Source organism: Pseudovirgaria hyperparasitica (assembly GCF_010093815.1).
Source record: "Pseudovirgaria hyperparasitica strain CBS 121739 unplaced genomic scaffold EJ05scaffold_1, whole genome shotgun sequence".
NCBI classification, from domain to species: Eukaryota; Fungi; Ascomycota; class Dothideomycetes; order Acrospermales; family Acrospermaceae; genus Pseudovirgaria; species Pseudovirgaria hyperparasitica.
The window spans coordinates 2,491,187-2,508,366 of NW_022985549.1; the positions used below are offsets into that span (position 1 = coordinate 2,491,187).

Here is a 17,180-nt window from a genome sequence, read left to right on the forward strand (position 1 = left end):
AACTAGCCCTTTGTGCCTGAAGTCAAGTACCAGAGCACGACACGCGCGCATGAACATGTGACGCATGAGTACACAACAGTCTAAACACCAAAGATAATACGTAAATCTCGTCGCATTCGTAAGTTGGGTATCTCGTATCGTATCGTATCGTTTTGCATGCATCGGTTTCGCATGCATGCATCCATCCATATATCCCATCCCATGAATCAATCCCATCCAAGACCACCCAAACCAACCACCACTTCTCCGCATAAGCCATCCCAATCACACAGTCCCCTCTCCTCCTCCCTTCCTCCCCAACTACCCAAGCAGATTCAACCTCGCCAAAACCTCCCTCGGCCTCCACGCCCGCCAGTCCACCTCCCCCGTCCTCCCGACAACTTGCGCGTTGTTGTTTTTGTCTTTGTCGTTGTCGTTCCCCTGTGCATCAGCGAAAAAGACCCCGTCGCGCGCTATCGTGCTTTGATCTACGATGCCGAGGGCGCGTGGGCGGGCGTTGACGGGCGCCATGTAGAGTGGGAGGGCGGCGGAGAGGGTGGTGATGAGGAGGGTAAGGGCGAGGGCGAGGGTGAGGGTTAGACTGGGGGTGGAGGGGCGCATTTTTGTGTTTGGTTGTTTGGTTGTTTGGTGGTTTGTTTGGTGGTTTGGTGGTTTGTGAGAGATATTGTGTGGATGTATGTATGTATATGCCGTGCGAGTTTGCAGATTATACACGAGCAGTATCGCGAGTCCAGACGCGAAGCTCTGTCGTGACAGTATCGTTGTACGTAGCAAGGAGTCGCAGTCGCAAAAACCCGGATTCTTCACTCTTCTTATGATAGATAAGTGAATCAAACACCCGATCGTCCGCAGAGCGCCAGCGCAGACTGTCCCAAGAACCAAGTCACCAACCAACACAACTCGGAACGGGACCTTGGGGCTCTTTTAGAATAATTATGCGAGGCGGGCGCAACAGACTCTTTTTGTCTGCTTCTGCGTCTGCGTCTTTGTATGCGTCTTTGTATGCGCGTGACCACCACCAACACCACGACTAAATACTTCGAGCCTTTTGGGAGGCTGGAATGGACTTAGTGCTGGATCGGCGGGTGAAGCGGGGGGATAAATGTTCTGGACTACGCCACACACTGGTCGGATGGATCGCGATGGCCGTAGTCTAACGAGGAGAAATCTGGAGTGAAGTACAGAAGTACAGTTAAGTCGTAGTTCGAGGCCGAAATAGACAGACAGACAGACAGATACAGGTCCAGTCAGTCAGTCAGTCAGTCAGGTAAGTTGAATACCCAAGTTCCCCATCCGGGAGGTCATCCATCAACCTATATATCATACACGCGCCCAAGCTCCAAAAGGAATGTCACTCCAGACAAAACACAAAAGCAGGACACAGTGGCACGTTCTTCCTACGCACATGGATATGAATGAATGAATGGATGACCAGCCAGCACGGACTGCCTGCTCCGAGCGAAACCCACCCGCCAACATGTAACACACTCGTCGTCGCAGGTATAATTACAAGACCGAGATTCGTAGTCGGACTGCTGCTGCAGTAGCATGTCAAGACACTTGGCACTGTGATAACGGGCTGACTGACTGACTGACTGATGGACTGACTGACTGACTGTCCGAGCCGACATCGAGCTAACTACCTAGTTTAGGTAACCAGGTCGCAGGGTAAGTGAATACAAGATGTTGTTGTTCCCATACCCAATATGTAGCGAGCCGTCAGCCCACCGCCAGCCCAGCCCAGCCCAGCCCAGCCCCTGTCCCCGCAAAGCCTCGGTAGTGTCCGAGTAGCGTTTCAGAGACGGGTTCACGGTCACGGTCACGGTTCACGGCCACTCCGTCACGGTTCACGGCTCACGGTCATGTCTAAGGCACCTAACTACAACAGAAAGGAGCTAAGAGTCAAGAAAATTCGGATGTAAGAACATTTTTTGACCATCTTGCCGTCCCGACTGCGGAACGAGTACAGCACGTCTAGATTGTACAGTACATTGTTTGTTTGGCGTGACTTCCGTCTCGTTCACTCCATACTTCTTCTTCCACAGGGAGAAGTTGGGAACAACACCAACCACATACACCTACATACCTAGCCTAGGATGAATCATGGCGGATAGCTTTCATTCGCTTGACATACTCCTGATTCACCTAAAGCGAGCCAACGAGAACTACAGCCTATGCTGTCAAAACAATGACGGCGGCTCAGGTGATCCGATGGTAGTGTAGTCTCAGTCTTCCACCCTTTAAGGCACTTCATCATTTTTTGAAACATGTTATATTCAATACCTGGTAACAATCATTACACCTCGCTCGCACACGTCCACACCCACACCCGCACCCAGCACCCTTCATAATCCATGACCGAAAAAAACAATACAACACCGAAAGAGACCCCCCTCCACGCCCGATACGCCAGTATACAGCCAAAAATGGTTAGAAGCCACTCATTCGTCTATCCACGCACAGCGATCGGAAGAGACATTGAAAGTATGCTTAGTCCATGGTGTTTGAAAGCAATATGTGCAATCGCCGAAAGGTAGGTAGGACAAAGGGAATGAATTTTGTTGTGGAAAAAAGCCAAGGTAAAAATCGCGCGCCATCGTGAACCTATACTCTGTCGTTTGCTATCAAGAGTCGTGATGTGATGTTGTATCGTCTAAAACATCATCGACTTCACTTGTCCTCTCCGGTCCAGATTGGTTCGTGCTCTCGGAGTGCCTGTCGTCGGGTGAGGTTTGTGGTCCTTCTCAACAGGCGGTGGCGGAAGGTCGCCCTTATCACGAAGGTTCTGGCCACATTCGCGTGCAGCCTTTTGAGGGCTGTTTGGGGCTGTCTTTGATGCCGGCATAGCCTTGCCAGCCGAGCTTGGACGACGCATCTCTCGCTCCTGAGCTGCCTCCTTGATGGCCTGAGCCTTTTGCATCTGCGCTGCAGGGCCGTGAGGCACACCCTGGAATGTATGCTTCTCGCGTTCCTTTCGCTCCTTTTCGAGCACGAGTTCGGTCCACGCTCGGGACCTACCCGCGGATTCCTTGCCGACGGTATCGTGGAGAATCTTCATCCAGCCTTCCTTTTGCTCGGCGCTATCGGCGTAGAAGTCGATAGTCTCCCCATTTGCAAACCGGATACGGAACCCCTCCTCTACGAACATATATCCTTCTTCCTCCTCGCTGAATGCAGACTTGCGACGACCGCCAGACTTGGTCTCGGTAGGCTGTGTCAACTTCGATCGGTCATCAACGAGTTTTGTTGCCTTGGCAAGGTTGATAGTTGCCCGGGGCTGCCTGGTGGATTCATGGTACGCCGTGAGCTTTGACCCATGAAGCTTGAAGAATCGCCGACGCCAGTACTGTATCGGATGTCAGGAAGAGTAGCCTATGCCATGCAAATCACAAAACTTACCGGACAATCACCGCCTTGCTGACTTAGGTGACCCTCATACGAACGGTCTTTGAGCTGTTCAGCTTCTTGGAGCTCACGAATACATGCGTTCATGGACTTTGGCATGTCGTCATCTGTAGCCTTCTTTGGTCTAGGCACAAACAATAGTTGAAGAGTAAGTTTGCCAATCCTGTATGGAGGTCTGGTGACAACACCACCATGCTTACTCCTGGCACTGCTAGCGGCCACAGCATCTTCAACAGTCCACTCGTTGAAGCAAGGGATGTCGACCATTGTCGGACGTCCATATGCTTGCCGTTCATGATTCTTCAGCGACACATACGACCTGCCGAAAGTACCGTCTGCACAAACACGATCGTGGAGAAGATCCCAAGCGGTCGGCTCTTGGTTGCGTCTTGCTGCTTGGGCTTCCTGCGCAGCTCGATCACTCTCCTCTTGTTGCTTGCGCTCCATCTCCTTTCGCTTCTTGGGTGATGCAAGAAATCTGCTCAAGGAGGCTGTTTTCTTGTGCACATGAGTTTTAGTTGGCGATACAGTACCAGCGGGCTTCGGTGGCGCTTGGAGCTTTGTTTGCAGCGCTAGGTTGAATTCCAAGTCATCTTGCACAGTAAGTTCAAATTCTTGTCCTATAGGTGCATTCCGACTCAGTTCTAGCCAGGATGTGGTGACGCAATGGAGGCCATTATCGAGCGTTAGTTGGAACCAAGTCTTCTCCTCTGCATATATGGTCAGATATTAGGATCAATGAGTGGTTCGTCGATACTTACTTCGAGGTAAAGGTAGATTAAGATCCTTGACTCCCACCACCTTGACGAAAAGACGACCACGCTCCTGTTCATCTTCGAATGCGTCCAAGGAGGCTTGATTTTCCATAAGGGTGTCAAGACCAGCATTTACCGCACTCTCTTGGCCTGGCAAGGGGGGTGCAGGACCAGCCGTGGACCGATTCTGGCTTCCAGAAGTCGAACGGATGCTCTTGCGTCTAACCTTTCCATTCCATGGCTCTGTGGTCCAAGTCTTTGCACGCTCGTGGCTTGCTTTTCTTGGGCTGCTTCCCGCAGACTTTGAACCTGAGGTCAGCAGGACTTTGGTCTCGTTGCTGACATCGCGGTTGTTGGCGACGACAAGCTTTGCGTTTTCTCTCGTCACATATCCTTTCTGTTTGCGGGTGTATACGTTAGTTCCTGAATGCTCAAAGCCAAATGGGCGTCCGCAAACATGCTTGCCGCCAGACACACATTCTGTGGTTGTTGGGAAAGTGGCGTAAGACGGTAAAGGAAATAGTTTATGTACCTTCTGTGCTTCAACAACTCGGTCGAACTCTTTGTCCATATCGAAGCTTAGATCTTCCGAAGTGTCATGGATGGAGAGATCCAATTTCATCTTCCTCAGGCTTTCAATTCGACTCAGTCCATTCTCATCTGGCGCATTCAACTCTTCACTCATCTCTGCAGGTCCTAGTGATCTCCTCGGACTTCGATCGGGAATTGGAGGAGGTACCTCACCGCTGACCTGACGTCGTGTTGCGGCCATAGCAGCGGCATCGGCTGGAGTCAGAGACGGACGTATTTTGAGCGTTCCTCCCGATGCCTTAATAGTAGCTTCAGGCTCTGGAATGACGGGGGATACACGCTCGGCTGGCTCGATATCTAAATCGTGATGTATGACAGAATCCGGTGTAGCGGATCGCTCCTCGATTGTGATCGAATCCACACCTACTTGGCCATCTTCAGGCGTGATCGACCGCTGCAGGAATTGACGGGCCGCCTCGAGCTTCGGTGGATCTGTAATCGAAACTTTGTGTGGATTGGGCGAACCTTTCATTAACCCGCGCAATTGAACATCGAAGTCAGTGTTAGAAAATGCACTAAAGTCTGGCAGACCCGTTATTTTTGAGCGGTCTGTTCCGTCTGACTTTGGAGAACCCAGCATTCCAGGCTTTGGTGTTGGAGGTCCCTCGTCTTCAGATGTGCTGTCTGAAGCAGGCTTTTGGGTGGATACTGCGTTTGATTGAGACGAGTACACGCTTCCTTCATCCTCTTCATTCAATGAGCTACCTTCGACGTCATGTCGAATCACGGACTCATCCATATCATAATCATCCAAGCGAGAAAGGTCGCGCTCGGGGCTATACATATCAGGAATCGAGTAGTGACTAATGTCTTCCTGCTCAGTCTTGACCTGGAAATCGCCTACGTATTCATCGAAATTCGAAGACGCCTCTCTAGATGGAATTGGAACGTCTGGATCAAGATCCGCGAGGTCTCCATAACTTCTTTCGTGATCATCGTCATATTCTTCTTCTGGATGCTCAAACTTCTGGCTTTTGACTTTGCGCAAGATTGACTCTCTGGAGATCTTGGGGGCTTGGAAGTTTCCGAGATCAGGAATATCCCCTAAGATTGAATCTTCGTGAATCACAATGTCGGATTGCTTCTTCGCCTTTGGTGTCTTTTGTGGGGACTGGCTTCCATATGACAACCTGGAGTTGTTTTGATCTGGGGAGTTTTGGACATCCATGAGTCTGAATCGCTCTTCAAGAGATAGCGCATTGTCACGCATACCCAAAATCTCCGCTTTAGTAACAGAGGCTCTCGGAGGAGATGGCAGTGATCGTTGTGAGCTGTCGGCAGACTCTGGAAGGCCAATTGCGGATTCGCGTCTCCCGCGCCCAATAGATTCTCTCACTGATTTGGGCAGAGCAGGCAAGGGACGGGATCCTTCCGAGTTGCCTGAGCCATTCCGATTTGGTGTTGATGATGTGCCATTGGGCTGTGCGGACGGCATTGGGCTAAGATCCCTGCCCTCGAAGGGATCCTCGAAAGTATCTGCAAGCGAGGTATTTGCTGCATCTGGGCTCATATGGCGCCAATCTTCGGGCAAAACTACGGGTGTCTTATCTGTGTCTTCCAGAGATGCATCGAAACTGTCTTCATTCATGATGGATCCAGCCTGCTCGAAGCTGTCATCCTCGTCGTACTCTCCAAAAGAATCGTAGCTTCCTTCTCGCGATCCTGATGCGACCGAGGATGGCTCTGGAGTAATCATTTCATACTCATTGATCTGTGGAGGTGCTTGCTCGAAGGTAACACTTTTGGCATGCCGCCGTAAAGCCCTGGCGGGACTGATCTTCGCGGTATCATCGTCTTCCGACCAGATCGACCCCTCTATGTCATATGCCTTAGCTACAGCACTAGGCCTGCCATTGCTTAGAGAAGATTTGACGGGGGATTGTCTCTCTTTTGGTGGTGGTGAAGAAGACGTTGTATATTCAGCCATCGGAAGTCTGCCAGGAGACTTTGTAGGGCTTAACATTGGAATTCGGCTTTGTGAGTTGCCTCTTTGGTGTCCCTTGATATCACTGTTTCCTTCACGAAAGCCTTCAAGGCCACGCCCACCATATGCATTGCCATGAACTTGTGTACTCAGAGGGCGACCCGCAGCCAGGGGGCGCTCGACCTGGGGAATCGCAGTCGGATCGTATTCCGTCTTTTGTTCACGCGCAAACATACTGCTGTTCTTTACCCGAGAGGCTTTCTTGAGGTTCTCGATGGAACTGCGTTTCGGTGACGGCGAAGACTCGCGATCGAAAGAGAACGAGTTCTCGGCGTTGAAGCGCCCACTGGGAGAAGCTGGGTCTCGCTCTTTCCAAAACAACCGAGTGGAGCTAGTAATGGCTGTAGGGTCGTACGGAGAAGACTCAGCGTTGGTAAACATCATCTTCTGGAGTGTGTTAGTCAAGCGACAGCTTCCCAATGCGACGACCACCGTACCTTCGTAGCTTGATTGAAGCTTGGAGAGTTCCTTCTTTGAGATGTAGAACCAATCTCAGAGAGCGGTCGCTGCCCACTGGATTTGCTAGGTGAAGACATCGGTGTTGTTTTACTGATGCGCAACGGAGACACCTGAGTGAGAAAAGCCGCGGTCAGCTTAGAGAACACCATGATGATGCAGACCAATTCTTACCGTCTCAGATGACATTATACAAGTGACCCAGATTGACTAACAATGGCGATGCAAGGTCGACCGAGTGTCAGCTTTGGAATGTGCACCCAAGAATGCACACCTTCGGAGAGATTCAGTGCTGCGATTGGGACGATGCGAACGATTGGCTTGTAACTGGATAGATGAGAGAAATGTAGTTGCACGGCGGCATATGCCAGCGCACGAATGATTGACAGCTTCAGTATATGCGGGCAGCAGTTAACGAGTGAGTGCAGCAGGTCGAGGAATGGGTTGTTAGGCTTTGTGATGTGATGCCGGGTTCCAAGACGAGTCGCGCGGCGCTAAGGGTTGGCCGAGTAACGACGTTCGAGTCTCACCACACAATCCCTTGGCTTTTGCGCAGACATCCCTACTGTACCCCGCCCATACGGCATTATTGTATACTAATAGTCTATCATTTGTCGGATACATACATTATAGCAATACCACATCCGGGTCAACAATGGATGCCTCCACAGCTATCTCGTTCGGCCTATGGCTTATAAGTAGACGAAAATACAGGTTGATATCACGAATTCTCAAGTGAACGTACCGAGTGGAACATGGACAACCTGGCTCTTCGCTAGGAGAAGCAGAGCTGATATATATGAGCAAGTTTCCTCTTGGCGTGTTGTTGTTGTGTCGGAGATCGAGTACTATTATCTGAATTGATACTCGGTGGGACTTAAGCGGAGCATCTCCGCTCCGCCCCGCTGGCCTGGGCTTTCCGACGGCACGGTATAGCGCCACAGTGTTCAGCCACAGCCCGTAAATTTGCTAGCACGTAGGCCCTTCTGACATGTGCACGACAGTCTTCTTCGCCATGTGTTGATATCTCTTCGACTTCGACTGTGATATCCGTTACCCCATTACGGCGGTCTTCTCCAATATGCTGCGCTCACGACTTTCCTTGCCCACATGTCCTTTCTGTACTTGCAGTCCCGTCCGCCCTCAAACAGCAACACAATGGCAGCAGACGCGTAGCATAGCACGGCTGCAGAAACGCAAACCCTCTCGTATGGAACTGTCATCTCGAGTATCAGAAAACCCCTTCAGGCTGTCTCCGCGACAAACTCCCGCTCCTCCGGAACCTCGTCGACCCCCGCCCAGGACATCCGGTGGTTTCGAACATCTGAACCGAACAAAGCCCCCCGTTTTTCCGCCAGCTCGCAACGGAAGACGCAGAGATGAAAATGAGGAATCGGAGCCTATGAGGCCAACACCAGTCCACAATCCCTTCAAGAGAGATGGCGACAGACATAGAAGCTATGTTGAGCCATTCAAGGCGCTTAAGATGCAGCGCGCATTAGACGTAATGCCATATGGTGAAAGGGCATCCATCAAGAATAGGATCGCAGACATCAATACGTTTGATCAATTTGAACTGCTACCGGAACTTCGAGATGCAATCGTACCAGAGCTATTTCCTGAAAGGCCAGATGCTGTCCCGTCACCCGTACAGCGAGTTGCCATTCCCGCCCTTCTGGGCATAGATCAGAAGGCCAAGAAGCCAAAAGCAAAGAAGGGCGCACGGCTAGCCGTAGAAAAAGACGATGACTACAAGATGGAACAGTTCCTAATAGCTGCGGAGACGGGGTCTGGGAAGACACTAGCGTATCTGCTTCCGGCAATCGATGCGATGAAGCGCGCTGAAGCAGTAGAACGAGAACAGGCGCAGAGAGACGCAGAGGCAAAGAAGCAATTGGAAGCAGAGAAGTCGAAGAAGGGCATATACGAGTTGGACCCTCCGCCTCTCTCTTCGTCAGTTCATGACACAGCTCGCCCCAAAGTTATAGTCCTTGTCCCGACCTCGGAGCTCGTCGATCAAGTAGGCGCAGTGGCTAAATCCCTCTCACACGTCGTCAAATTTCGCACCGCACTCATATCTTCAGCCTACACTCCTACTGTCATCCGCAACCGCATCTTTTCTGACAAAGGCATTGATATGATCATCTCGACGCCCCACCTTCTTGCCAGCATCGCCGAAGAGTCCCCCAACATCCTTTCGCGCGTATCTCACCTCATCATCGACGAAGCTGATTCGCTACTCGACACCTCATTCTCACCTCTGACCTCCTCAGTCATCGAGCGATCGGCACCTTCTCTCCGACAGCTCATTCTCTGCTCTGCGACCATCACCCGCAAACTCGAACTCTACGTCGCCAAACGATTCCCCAAAATGAACCGCCTCGTAACGCCGAACCTCCACGCCATCCCTCGCCGTGTCCAGCTCGGCGTCATGAATGTCACCCATGAACCCTACCGCGGCAAGAAAGATGTTGCCTGCGCCGACGCCATCTGGCAGATTGGCCGGTCGGCCCTTGAACATGACACCGCTTACACAACTGACTCCGTCGACACCAAACGCATCATTGTCTTCGTCAACGAGCGCGAACAAGCCACGGAACTGGCAGAATTCCTGTGCACAAAGGGCATAGACGCAACCGCATTGAACCGCGACAGCCAGGCCCGAACCGCCGACATCCTCGCGCCGTTCCGTGCTGCGACGCGAGATTCGACTCCGGCGCATGCCTCAGGCATGAAACCAAAATCGAACTTCGTGCCTTCGAATGTGAAGGCGGAGGCGAGCAGGGGCAAACTGGCGAATACGAAGGTGCTGGTGTGTACGGATTTGGGGAGTCGAGGCATCGACACGTTGGCGTGCAGACACGTGATTCTGTATGATGTACCGCATACGAGCGTGGATTTCATCCATCGAATTGGACGGCTGGGTAGGATGGGAAGGAGAGGGAGAGCGATTGTGTTGCTTGGAAAGGGCGATCGGGCGGATGTTGTTAGCGAGGTCAGGGAGGCTATGTATACCGGCAAAGCATTGATATAGATGTATGTATAATGTGGAGGGCCAGTAAAGAGGCTGTATATACTGTGTACGATAAGTCTGATGTAGCACCGTGTGTGTGTATGTATAAATACTTCGGAGTCGACAGGAGCGCATGTAGCTAACTACTGGGTCGACCACCCAACCGACGAACTCTTTCGTTGCGTCACAATAATAAGATAGATATAGAGTATATTATAATAGATAATACTAGCACTATAACACTTTCTATCATAACTATACTTCTATGTATAGAAATGATTATAGATAAATCTCAAGTGTCGTCTAATAAAGCAAGACGCTAAGAAGCTATACCTCTACTAGTGCAAAGTGAACCACGTGGAAAGCGGGCCATCCCGAACGCTCGCGCTTATCTGATACGCACTATCGCGGCTATCGCCTAATACGCGTGGACCTAAGCGCCACTTGCAGATACTTGCTAAGCCTATAGAGCGCGCGGCACTGTGGGTCTGCATAATGTACGATGGCCGTTACTAGAACAATGCGGAGCCGGTCATGCAGGGGTACGCCTGTCCCCACGTGGACGGACGAGAACACACCAGGTGAACGGTTCTAATTATTGTTCATTCCAATCAAGAGTCATTATTGTCAAGCACCAAGCCAAAACGCCGGTTCACAGTTCCTGGGTAACATGACCGGGACGATGACAGGCTTCTTCAAACAAGCACCTCGGGGTTCTCCACCCTTCTCTTCGCCGTGCCCAGCCCACTCACGCCGTCCTCCTGGTTCTCGCCCAGCCACGGCTTCTTCGCCTCGCCCAGCACGCTCTCAGTCATAAAATACACAAACAGTCCTAGCAGGATTAGAACAAAGGCAATCGGGTACATCCAGTGGATGCTCAGCCCAAACACCTCGATGCCAATGCACACGCCCCAGAAGTTTGCCGTGAGCAGCGAAATGTTGAAGAATGCGGCTGATGAGAGACGGAACATCAATGGCGCAAGCGAGTAGAACAGTGCGAGAATGAGCGTGTATCCGACTAGGTAGCCACCAACGTCGCCGTCCCAGACAGCGGTGCGGAACGATGCACGGTCGAAGATGCCGGCTTGCGTGCCGTTGATCAACATGCCCCAGAATGCCAGCTGGCCGATGACTTCGTACATGGGTTTCTTGCTGACGAGGAACTCCTCGAAGACATTGCTTACACCGTAGAAAGTCGCGCCTGCAAGCGCGAAGAGGTCGCCCTTGAGTTGGTTCTGCGCTGTACCACCGTTGGAGCCAGTGATGTGATCGGAGCCAATCAGAATTCCCATGCCACCAATACACACGATGATGCCGGCGTACTGAGCGACGTGGTAGCGGACCTTGAGGAAAATAAGAGAGATGATGACGACCATGACGATGGCCCAAAAGTTGATTAGTTGGGCGGAGAGAATAGTCGTGTACCGATACGCGAGTACCACGAAGTAGTTGCCTTCTACGTCAAGAAATGCGAGGATGAAGTCTGGGAATGATGAGCGGAGGATGCTCGGATATGCCGAGTGGAGGACTTACATCGCCATCCGTCCTTGAGAACCATCTTGCCCCACTTCTTGAAGCCATACTTGTACCATGTGTAGCTGGTGTAAACGATGTTCAGCAATACATAATTGAAAAACGTCTGGAATGCAGGAATCGAAGTCCCCTTGCCTGCTAGAAGCGACGAGAACGTATTGGTGCTAGTAATACACAACGCCAACACTTGGCTGCAACTTGATCAGCGATGGTATATCTTTCAACGCAGTAAAAAGTAGCATACCCGAGAAGTAGAACGAGCCAGAAGTCTTTTGTCCTGACATACGAAAACCACTGCTTTCTTGGCGTGTCTTCAGTCAAATTGCCATGCTCGGCAAACGTAGCTTGCCCATGTCCAGTCAGATCGTGTCCGGTTCCAGAGCTCTGATCCTCGTTTGGCTGATAGTACTCGTTTGTCTTAGGTTGCACAGACGTGGCATCGACTGGGGCTGTTTGTACCTCCTGGGCAGTATGATTTCTGGACCAGAACGGTGCCATGATGTGATCCACAAGAAGATTGTTGCAGCAGTTCGCCGGGTACTACCAGTAGTCGATAAGGTTGGAGCTTTCTAGCTGTGAAACGAGCGCAAAACTCCAGAAGTCGCCCGCTCAGTTGTAGGATGAAGAGAGCCGGAGATGAATGGCCAGAGGTTTGTCGTGTAGGGCATCGCCACGCTTTTTATCTGGCGTCGGCAGCGTCGCCAGAACGAAAAATCTACGATGACTTGGCAGTGGATACTTGGGCGGTGGACTTGCCCCTCTAAGTCATAGTTCGGCCGATCAAGGCCTTCCAGACCCTAGGCCGGGCTTTTCGAGGGCTTGGGCTAGGCCGTGTGCCCAATAGAATTTCAGCGTTTCTATGGTTTCCAACTCTACATGAATCTTTCTCGCTTTACCTCGTGCCTCTCGCTCCGTTTTGAGCTTCAGAATACGAACAAAAGCAATAGGGCGGCTGAGCCCTGTGACCCAGAATATGGTTGGGTAATGCGATCCGCGACTCAATGGTAATCGATGAGATTCAGTACTGGTATAGACAGTGCTAGGATAAATAGAATAGGTAGTTCTCAGATAATTAGTACTAGATTAGATACGATAGGGGAAGATGAATAGTACTATAATAGATAGGATAGGCAGTGCTAAGATAGATAAGATAGGTAGTGTTACGATGGATAGTACCAGAATGGGTAGGATAGATAGTACTAGGATAGGTAGTGCTAGGATAGGTATTAGTACTAGGAAGGTAATAGTACTCTAATAGGTACAGTACGTCTTCACTGACCACGTACGAATAACGCACTAATAGCAAAAATAAACTAGCTACTCGTGACTACTCAGTAATAAGCGCTCATAATGGTCATAGTAATTGGGCAGCGTCTCGAGCCCTATGTAGTTCTTACTCGACAGGGGGTCGCAAGACTCACCGATCACAGGATAGCAGAATAATAGAAAGTAAGGTAATATATATTAGTTGTCTAGAGTAGTATAACACTTAAAATAATGATTCTAACTTACTAATATAATATTAATACCTAAATTATAGATTATAGAGGGTATATTTATAGCTATAGCTACTAATCTCTTCATTGAATATCGTTCTTTAGCTTTATTCTAGTGATGTAGCCTGCCCCCGGAGACACATCGGTGATCGGTGAGTTTTGCGACCCCCTGTTGACTTATTATGGCCCTGGACAATGTAGCCGGAACCTGAGATGATCTCGGCGCCAACCCGAAACATAGTGTATCGAGTTGACATCTGAGCTAACCCGATGCGGTAGCACGGCGCTTCAACACCATCCAGCGGCTAAACGTAGGCAGCGACATGAGATAGGCACCACAAAATCTCACCATTCACGGAAGTGGGATGTGGAAGTATCGATGCTACTGGGCAACAAACAATATGTTGGACACGTAGGCGAACTACGCCTCCTGCACCATTTGGCTCCTAGGCTGCGTTGTGGGCTGGAGACGCTGCTTATGATCATGATCGTCATGAACGCTTATTGACTGGTCATGAGTGGCTCGATCAGTTTTGCTGTCAGTGCATTGTCAGTGAATTTGTAATACTTTCGTTAGCCTGCCACGCTCACGCTCTATATATATTCATCTTGTTGTGCGGACAAGTCGAGCTTCATCAAGCACATTGACACCAATCTTTCTTCATAAACCTTCCCCTTTCAACATCGGTTTGAAAGTCTTCCTAGGACTACCTGTCATAGCACTTTCCATCGTAACACTTTCATCCTAGCACCACCTATCCTACCCATTCTGGTATTACCCATCGTAACACTACCTATCCTATCTATCTTAGCACTGCCTATCCTAGCACTGCCTATCCTGCCTATCCCGGTATCACCTATCCCACTCACCCTAGCACTGTCTGTCCGACTCCAGCATCCTAGCAACAACTACTCCTCGACACTCTGAAGTACGATGGCCCCTCTCACAATTGCCGAATCTTTCGACCACAAGCTGCCCGATCTAGCTCTTGGACCTCATGATAATCCCAGATGTGGCGACAGTGGCAACACTACGAAGAATACCATACCCCCTAAGATATGGGTTACTGTACCAGCAGACAGTTGGTCCGATGCTACCAACGAGCCTTTAGGTCGCCACCGCTCAGCTCTGATTACTTCTCAGGTGGCCGCGACAGAGGTTCCATTCGAAATGCCCGTCGAAGCGGATGTGTCACGTGCGACTGTTCTGTACCTCACTCATCCCATCAACAAAGCCTTGGAAAACATCTTTGGTGGCAAAGTTCGCTTCGCCGCGGAATTGAGCAATACAGTAGGGAGTGCAACACTTCGAATGGACTTGACCTGGTTTTACTACCCCATACCTGGTGTAAAGAAGGTCATTGCAATTCTGGAGCTTAAAAAACGAGGCATGTTGGTGTACGAGCACTGGTCCGATGCATATGCTACTTCAAAGACCATGGACAAGAAACTTAACGAGGATAAAGATACCTTCTTCGTCGATAATGCCGAAAAGATGATGAAACAGATATCTGCATATGTGCTAAGACATAAAACGAAATATGCGGCACTATTCGACTGGGAAACCCTGTTTCTCGGCTACTTTGCGGAAGCTGACTTCAATCGTGAAAACATAGGCGATTGGGTTGCTGGGACATATATTGGGGGAGATTCTTCGGCACGGCCCTTCAGGAAAGTCGTCCTTGGATGGCTTTTGTGCGCTTGCGCGGCCGCTGGACTCGGTGGATCCGACAACACTTTGTCAAACGCACGCAACAGTCCGCAAGTGATCATCTCAGGGACATCAAAGAGGTAATGGAAAATAATCTCGAAACATGTCCAGATGAGGCCGAACTTCTGCTCCTATCAACCAAGAAGAAGTGGTGGCAATGATATCAGAGGTAGTGTGAACCTGGAAAGAGAGACATATTGGCAATTTGTAGCGCATTACAATAGCAACCATGGAATTCATCAGAAGTATCTGGCTAGTATGTGTCGTTGTTTAAATTCGTGCCAGATGATTAGGCAATAATGTCACCATGTTATGCCTTTTAAGTTCATCCAAAGGCGTGTCTTCTGTGAGCGTGAAGCATGCCGGCTGTTCTTTAAAGGTCTCAACTTCTCTTCGAGGCCATGCGCAGAGTTTGACTATTACGTCTCTCATAGATCAGTACCTAGGACGCTTCTTGGAATAGATGCGATCCTTTAAAGTGGTCTAATAGCCAGGCCCGGCGATCGTTCCTTGCCCTCGGAAGCCAGTCATAGGCAAAGTCACCAGCGTTAGCTGTCCACCTGTAGATAGGTGATACCGGGAGTGCTAGTCTCCTGACAACTGAGACATTAAAGTCAATGAGTACAATTCGAAGGTTCGGATCAACATAGTCGTGGCCTGTGCAAATGAAATTTCTTGGAGCTATGTCTTTTTGAGATACACCGCCACGATGTTCTATCATAGCTTCTAACTCAATGACCTTGACCATTATATTTGAGCGCTGTTCATTGGAGAGTTCCGTAGGGAGTAGCTCGTGGAGGCTAACGCCTTGGATGTATTCCATCAAGATGAGTCTAACAGGACGTTGCACCGTTTTGCCTGTAGGTGACTCCGTAGATATATAGCAGGACCAAGAGCCGTAATAGTGAGGTACATAGTTTCCGTGGAACTCTTTGAGTTCTTGATAGGCCAGTGCTTCACGAGTGTAGTCTGAATCTGCCATAGCAACGGCGTCAAATTTGATAGCGAAATCGTCTGGGATGTAGTAAAGAGGATCATAGATCTTTGCGACCATGGTTTGATTGACAACAACGATTTGAGCCCCACTCTGAATATCTTCGCTCTCGGTAAGTCTTATAGCCTTGGTGATCTCTAAGCACATTGACTTGTCCGACAGTGATCCCGCACGAGGCGGATGTGATAAGCAATACTCCAGTTGAGTCGACTCGTGCATATCAGCAGGGGGTAAAATCGTATCATTCGTGTATGGTGACCCCAGAGGGCTCGGCGCGATATGTGAGTGTACCTCGAATTTGTATCCTAAGACATAAGGATTCGAGGGCTTGTTGGGATCTGGCTTATACGGTGGCGGATTGTCGCCAACGAAACGTCCATTCGAATGACCCATGGTTAAAGGCTGTCTGCTGCTGAGGCGAGGGACAAATGATTGCTTTTATCTGAGGATAGGATATGGTTGTCACTAAGTAGAGGATTGCAAGTTTCAGTGGGCGCGGAATGTACACGTGACGTGCGGGCATGGACAAGACTTCAGTCTAACCACATTAGGTGTGGAATGGAATCCTTATCCCACTAGGCTGCCACTGTGCCGCCGACTCCGTCTTGCACATCATTGAAGTAGAACGTGCATACATAAGACCATACAAGCGGATTAAAGTCCTACATTGTGCTCTACTATACACATTCTAGATGAACATACTTGATGCTGCATATTGCCTTCTCCATTCTTCTGGAAGTCGACCAGGGCGGCCATTTGGTATAAAGTACCAGGTCACGTATCAGACACCAGTGTCAGATGAACCTCGAAAGACTAACCTAAACAAAACATGATTTCTTGACTATCTCCATGTCTGTAGAGTACGACTATTCTATGTGTCTTCTCCATGCTAGCCGCAATATACCTGCTTATCTTAAGCAGATATGGGTCCTTGCAAGGCGGACAATCAAGGAGGCCCTAAGCGCCCGAGGGCCTAGAATGATTCATGCAATGGATTGCGCTTACAGTAATTACATGGGCCTTTTGAAAACTCGCTTGCGCTTGCCTTGAATTCCCTTGCACAAACCCACCTCTGGTCTGTCTCAAGAATCAGGCTCCGAGCGCGTCCCAAAGGATCTAGGCGAAACAATCCTTTGAGTTGCGGCCTATCATCGCGTGCAGGTTCAGCGCTTGTGGTGAATCACAGGTTTGCTTATGCTGGACCTTTCTGAGTCTAGACGCTCGAGTCGCGAAAGATAAAGG

General features: G+C 50.0%; 6 protein-coding genes across 6 annotated transcripts; 2 read left to right on the top strand and 4 right to left on the bottom strand.

Annotated features, from left to right (window-relative positions):
* Positions 1-300: 300 nt before the first annotated feature.
* On the bottom strand, positions 301-600 carry EJ05DRAFT_496128 (uncharacterized protein; the record flags this gene model as incomplete). Its single annotated transcript, XM_033746345.1, has 1 exon — positions 301-600. One exon carries the CDS (start codon positions 598-600, stop codon positions 301-303), a length of 300 nt encoding a protein of 99 aa, XP_033605752.1.
* Positions 601-2,298: 1,698 nt separating this feature from the next.
* Positions 2,299-7,630, bottom strand: EJ05DRAFT_506913 (DUF1709-domain-containing protein). The gene is made up of 5 exons (XM_033747870.1): positions 7,366-7,630; positions 7,173-7,304; positions 4,167-7,122; positions 3,400-4,115; positions 2,299-3,346 (listed from the first exon to the last, which is right to left on the bottom strand). Exons 1-5 carry the CDS (start codon positions 7,378-7,380, stop codon positions 2,654-2,656), a joined length of 4,512 nt encoding a protein of 1,503 aa, XP_033605753.1. The 5' UTR covers positions 7,381-7,630; the 3' UTR covers positions 2,299-2,653.
* A 529-nt stretch (positions 7,631-8,159) lies between these two features.
* EJ05DRAFT_33677 (P-loop containing nucleoside triphosphate hydrolase protein) lies at positions 8,160-10,414 on the top strand. Its single transcript, XM_033740887.1, has one exon. The coding sequence runs from the start codon at positions 8,273-8,275 to the stop codon at positions 10,223-10,225; it is 1,953 nt and encodes a 650-aa protein (XP_033605754.1). The 5' UTR covers positions 8,160-8,272; the 3' UTR covers positions 10,226-10,414.
* A 312-nt stretch (positions 10,415-10,726) lies between these two features.
* On the bottom strand, positions 10,727-12,481 carry EJ05DRAFT_447707 (DUF914-domain-containing protein). The gene is made up of 3 exons (XM_033742282.1): positions 11,982-12,481; positions 11,738-11,928; positions 10,727-11,687 (listed from the first exon to the last, which is right to left on the bottom strand). Exons 1-3 carry the CDS (start codon positions 12,233-12,235, stop codon positions 10,900-10,902), a joined length of 1,233 nt encoding a protein of 410 aa, XP_033605755.1. The 5' UTR covers positions 12,236-12,481; the 3' UTR covers positions 10,727-10,899.
* Positions 12,482-13,757: 1,276 nt separating this feature from the next.
* On the top strand, positions 13,758-15,264 carry EJ05DRAFT_472222 (uncharacterized protein). Its single transcript, XM_033743141.1, has one exon. The coding sequence runs from the start codon at positions 14,168-14,170 to the stop codon at positions 15,026-15,028; it is 861 nt and encodes a 286-aa protein (XP_033605756.1). The 5' UTR covers positions 13,758-14,167; the 3' UTR covers positions 15,029-15,264.
* Positions 15,208-16,423, bottom strand: EJ05DRAFT_33688 (uncharacterized protein). Its single transcript, XM_033740888.1, has one exon. It carries the CDS (start codon positions 16,329-16,331, stop codon positions 15,387-15,389), a length of 945 nt encoding a protein of 314 aa, XP_033605757.1. The 5' UTR covers positions 16,332-16,423; the 3' UTR covers positions 15,208-15,386.
* Positions 16,424-17,180: the final 757 nt, after the last annotated feature.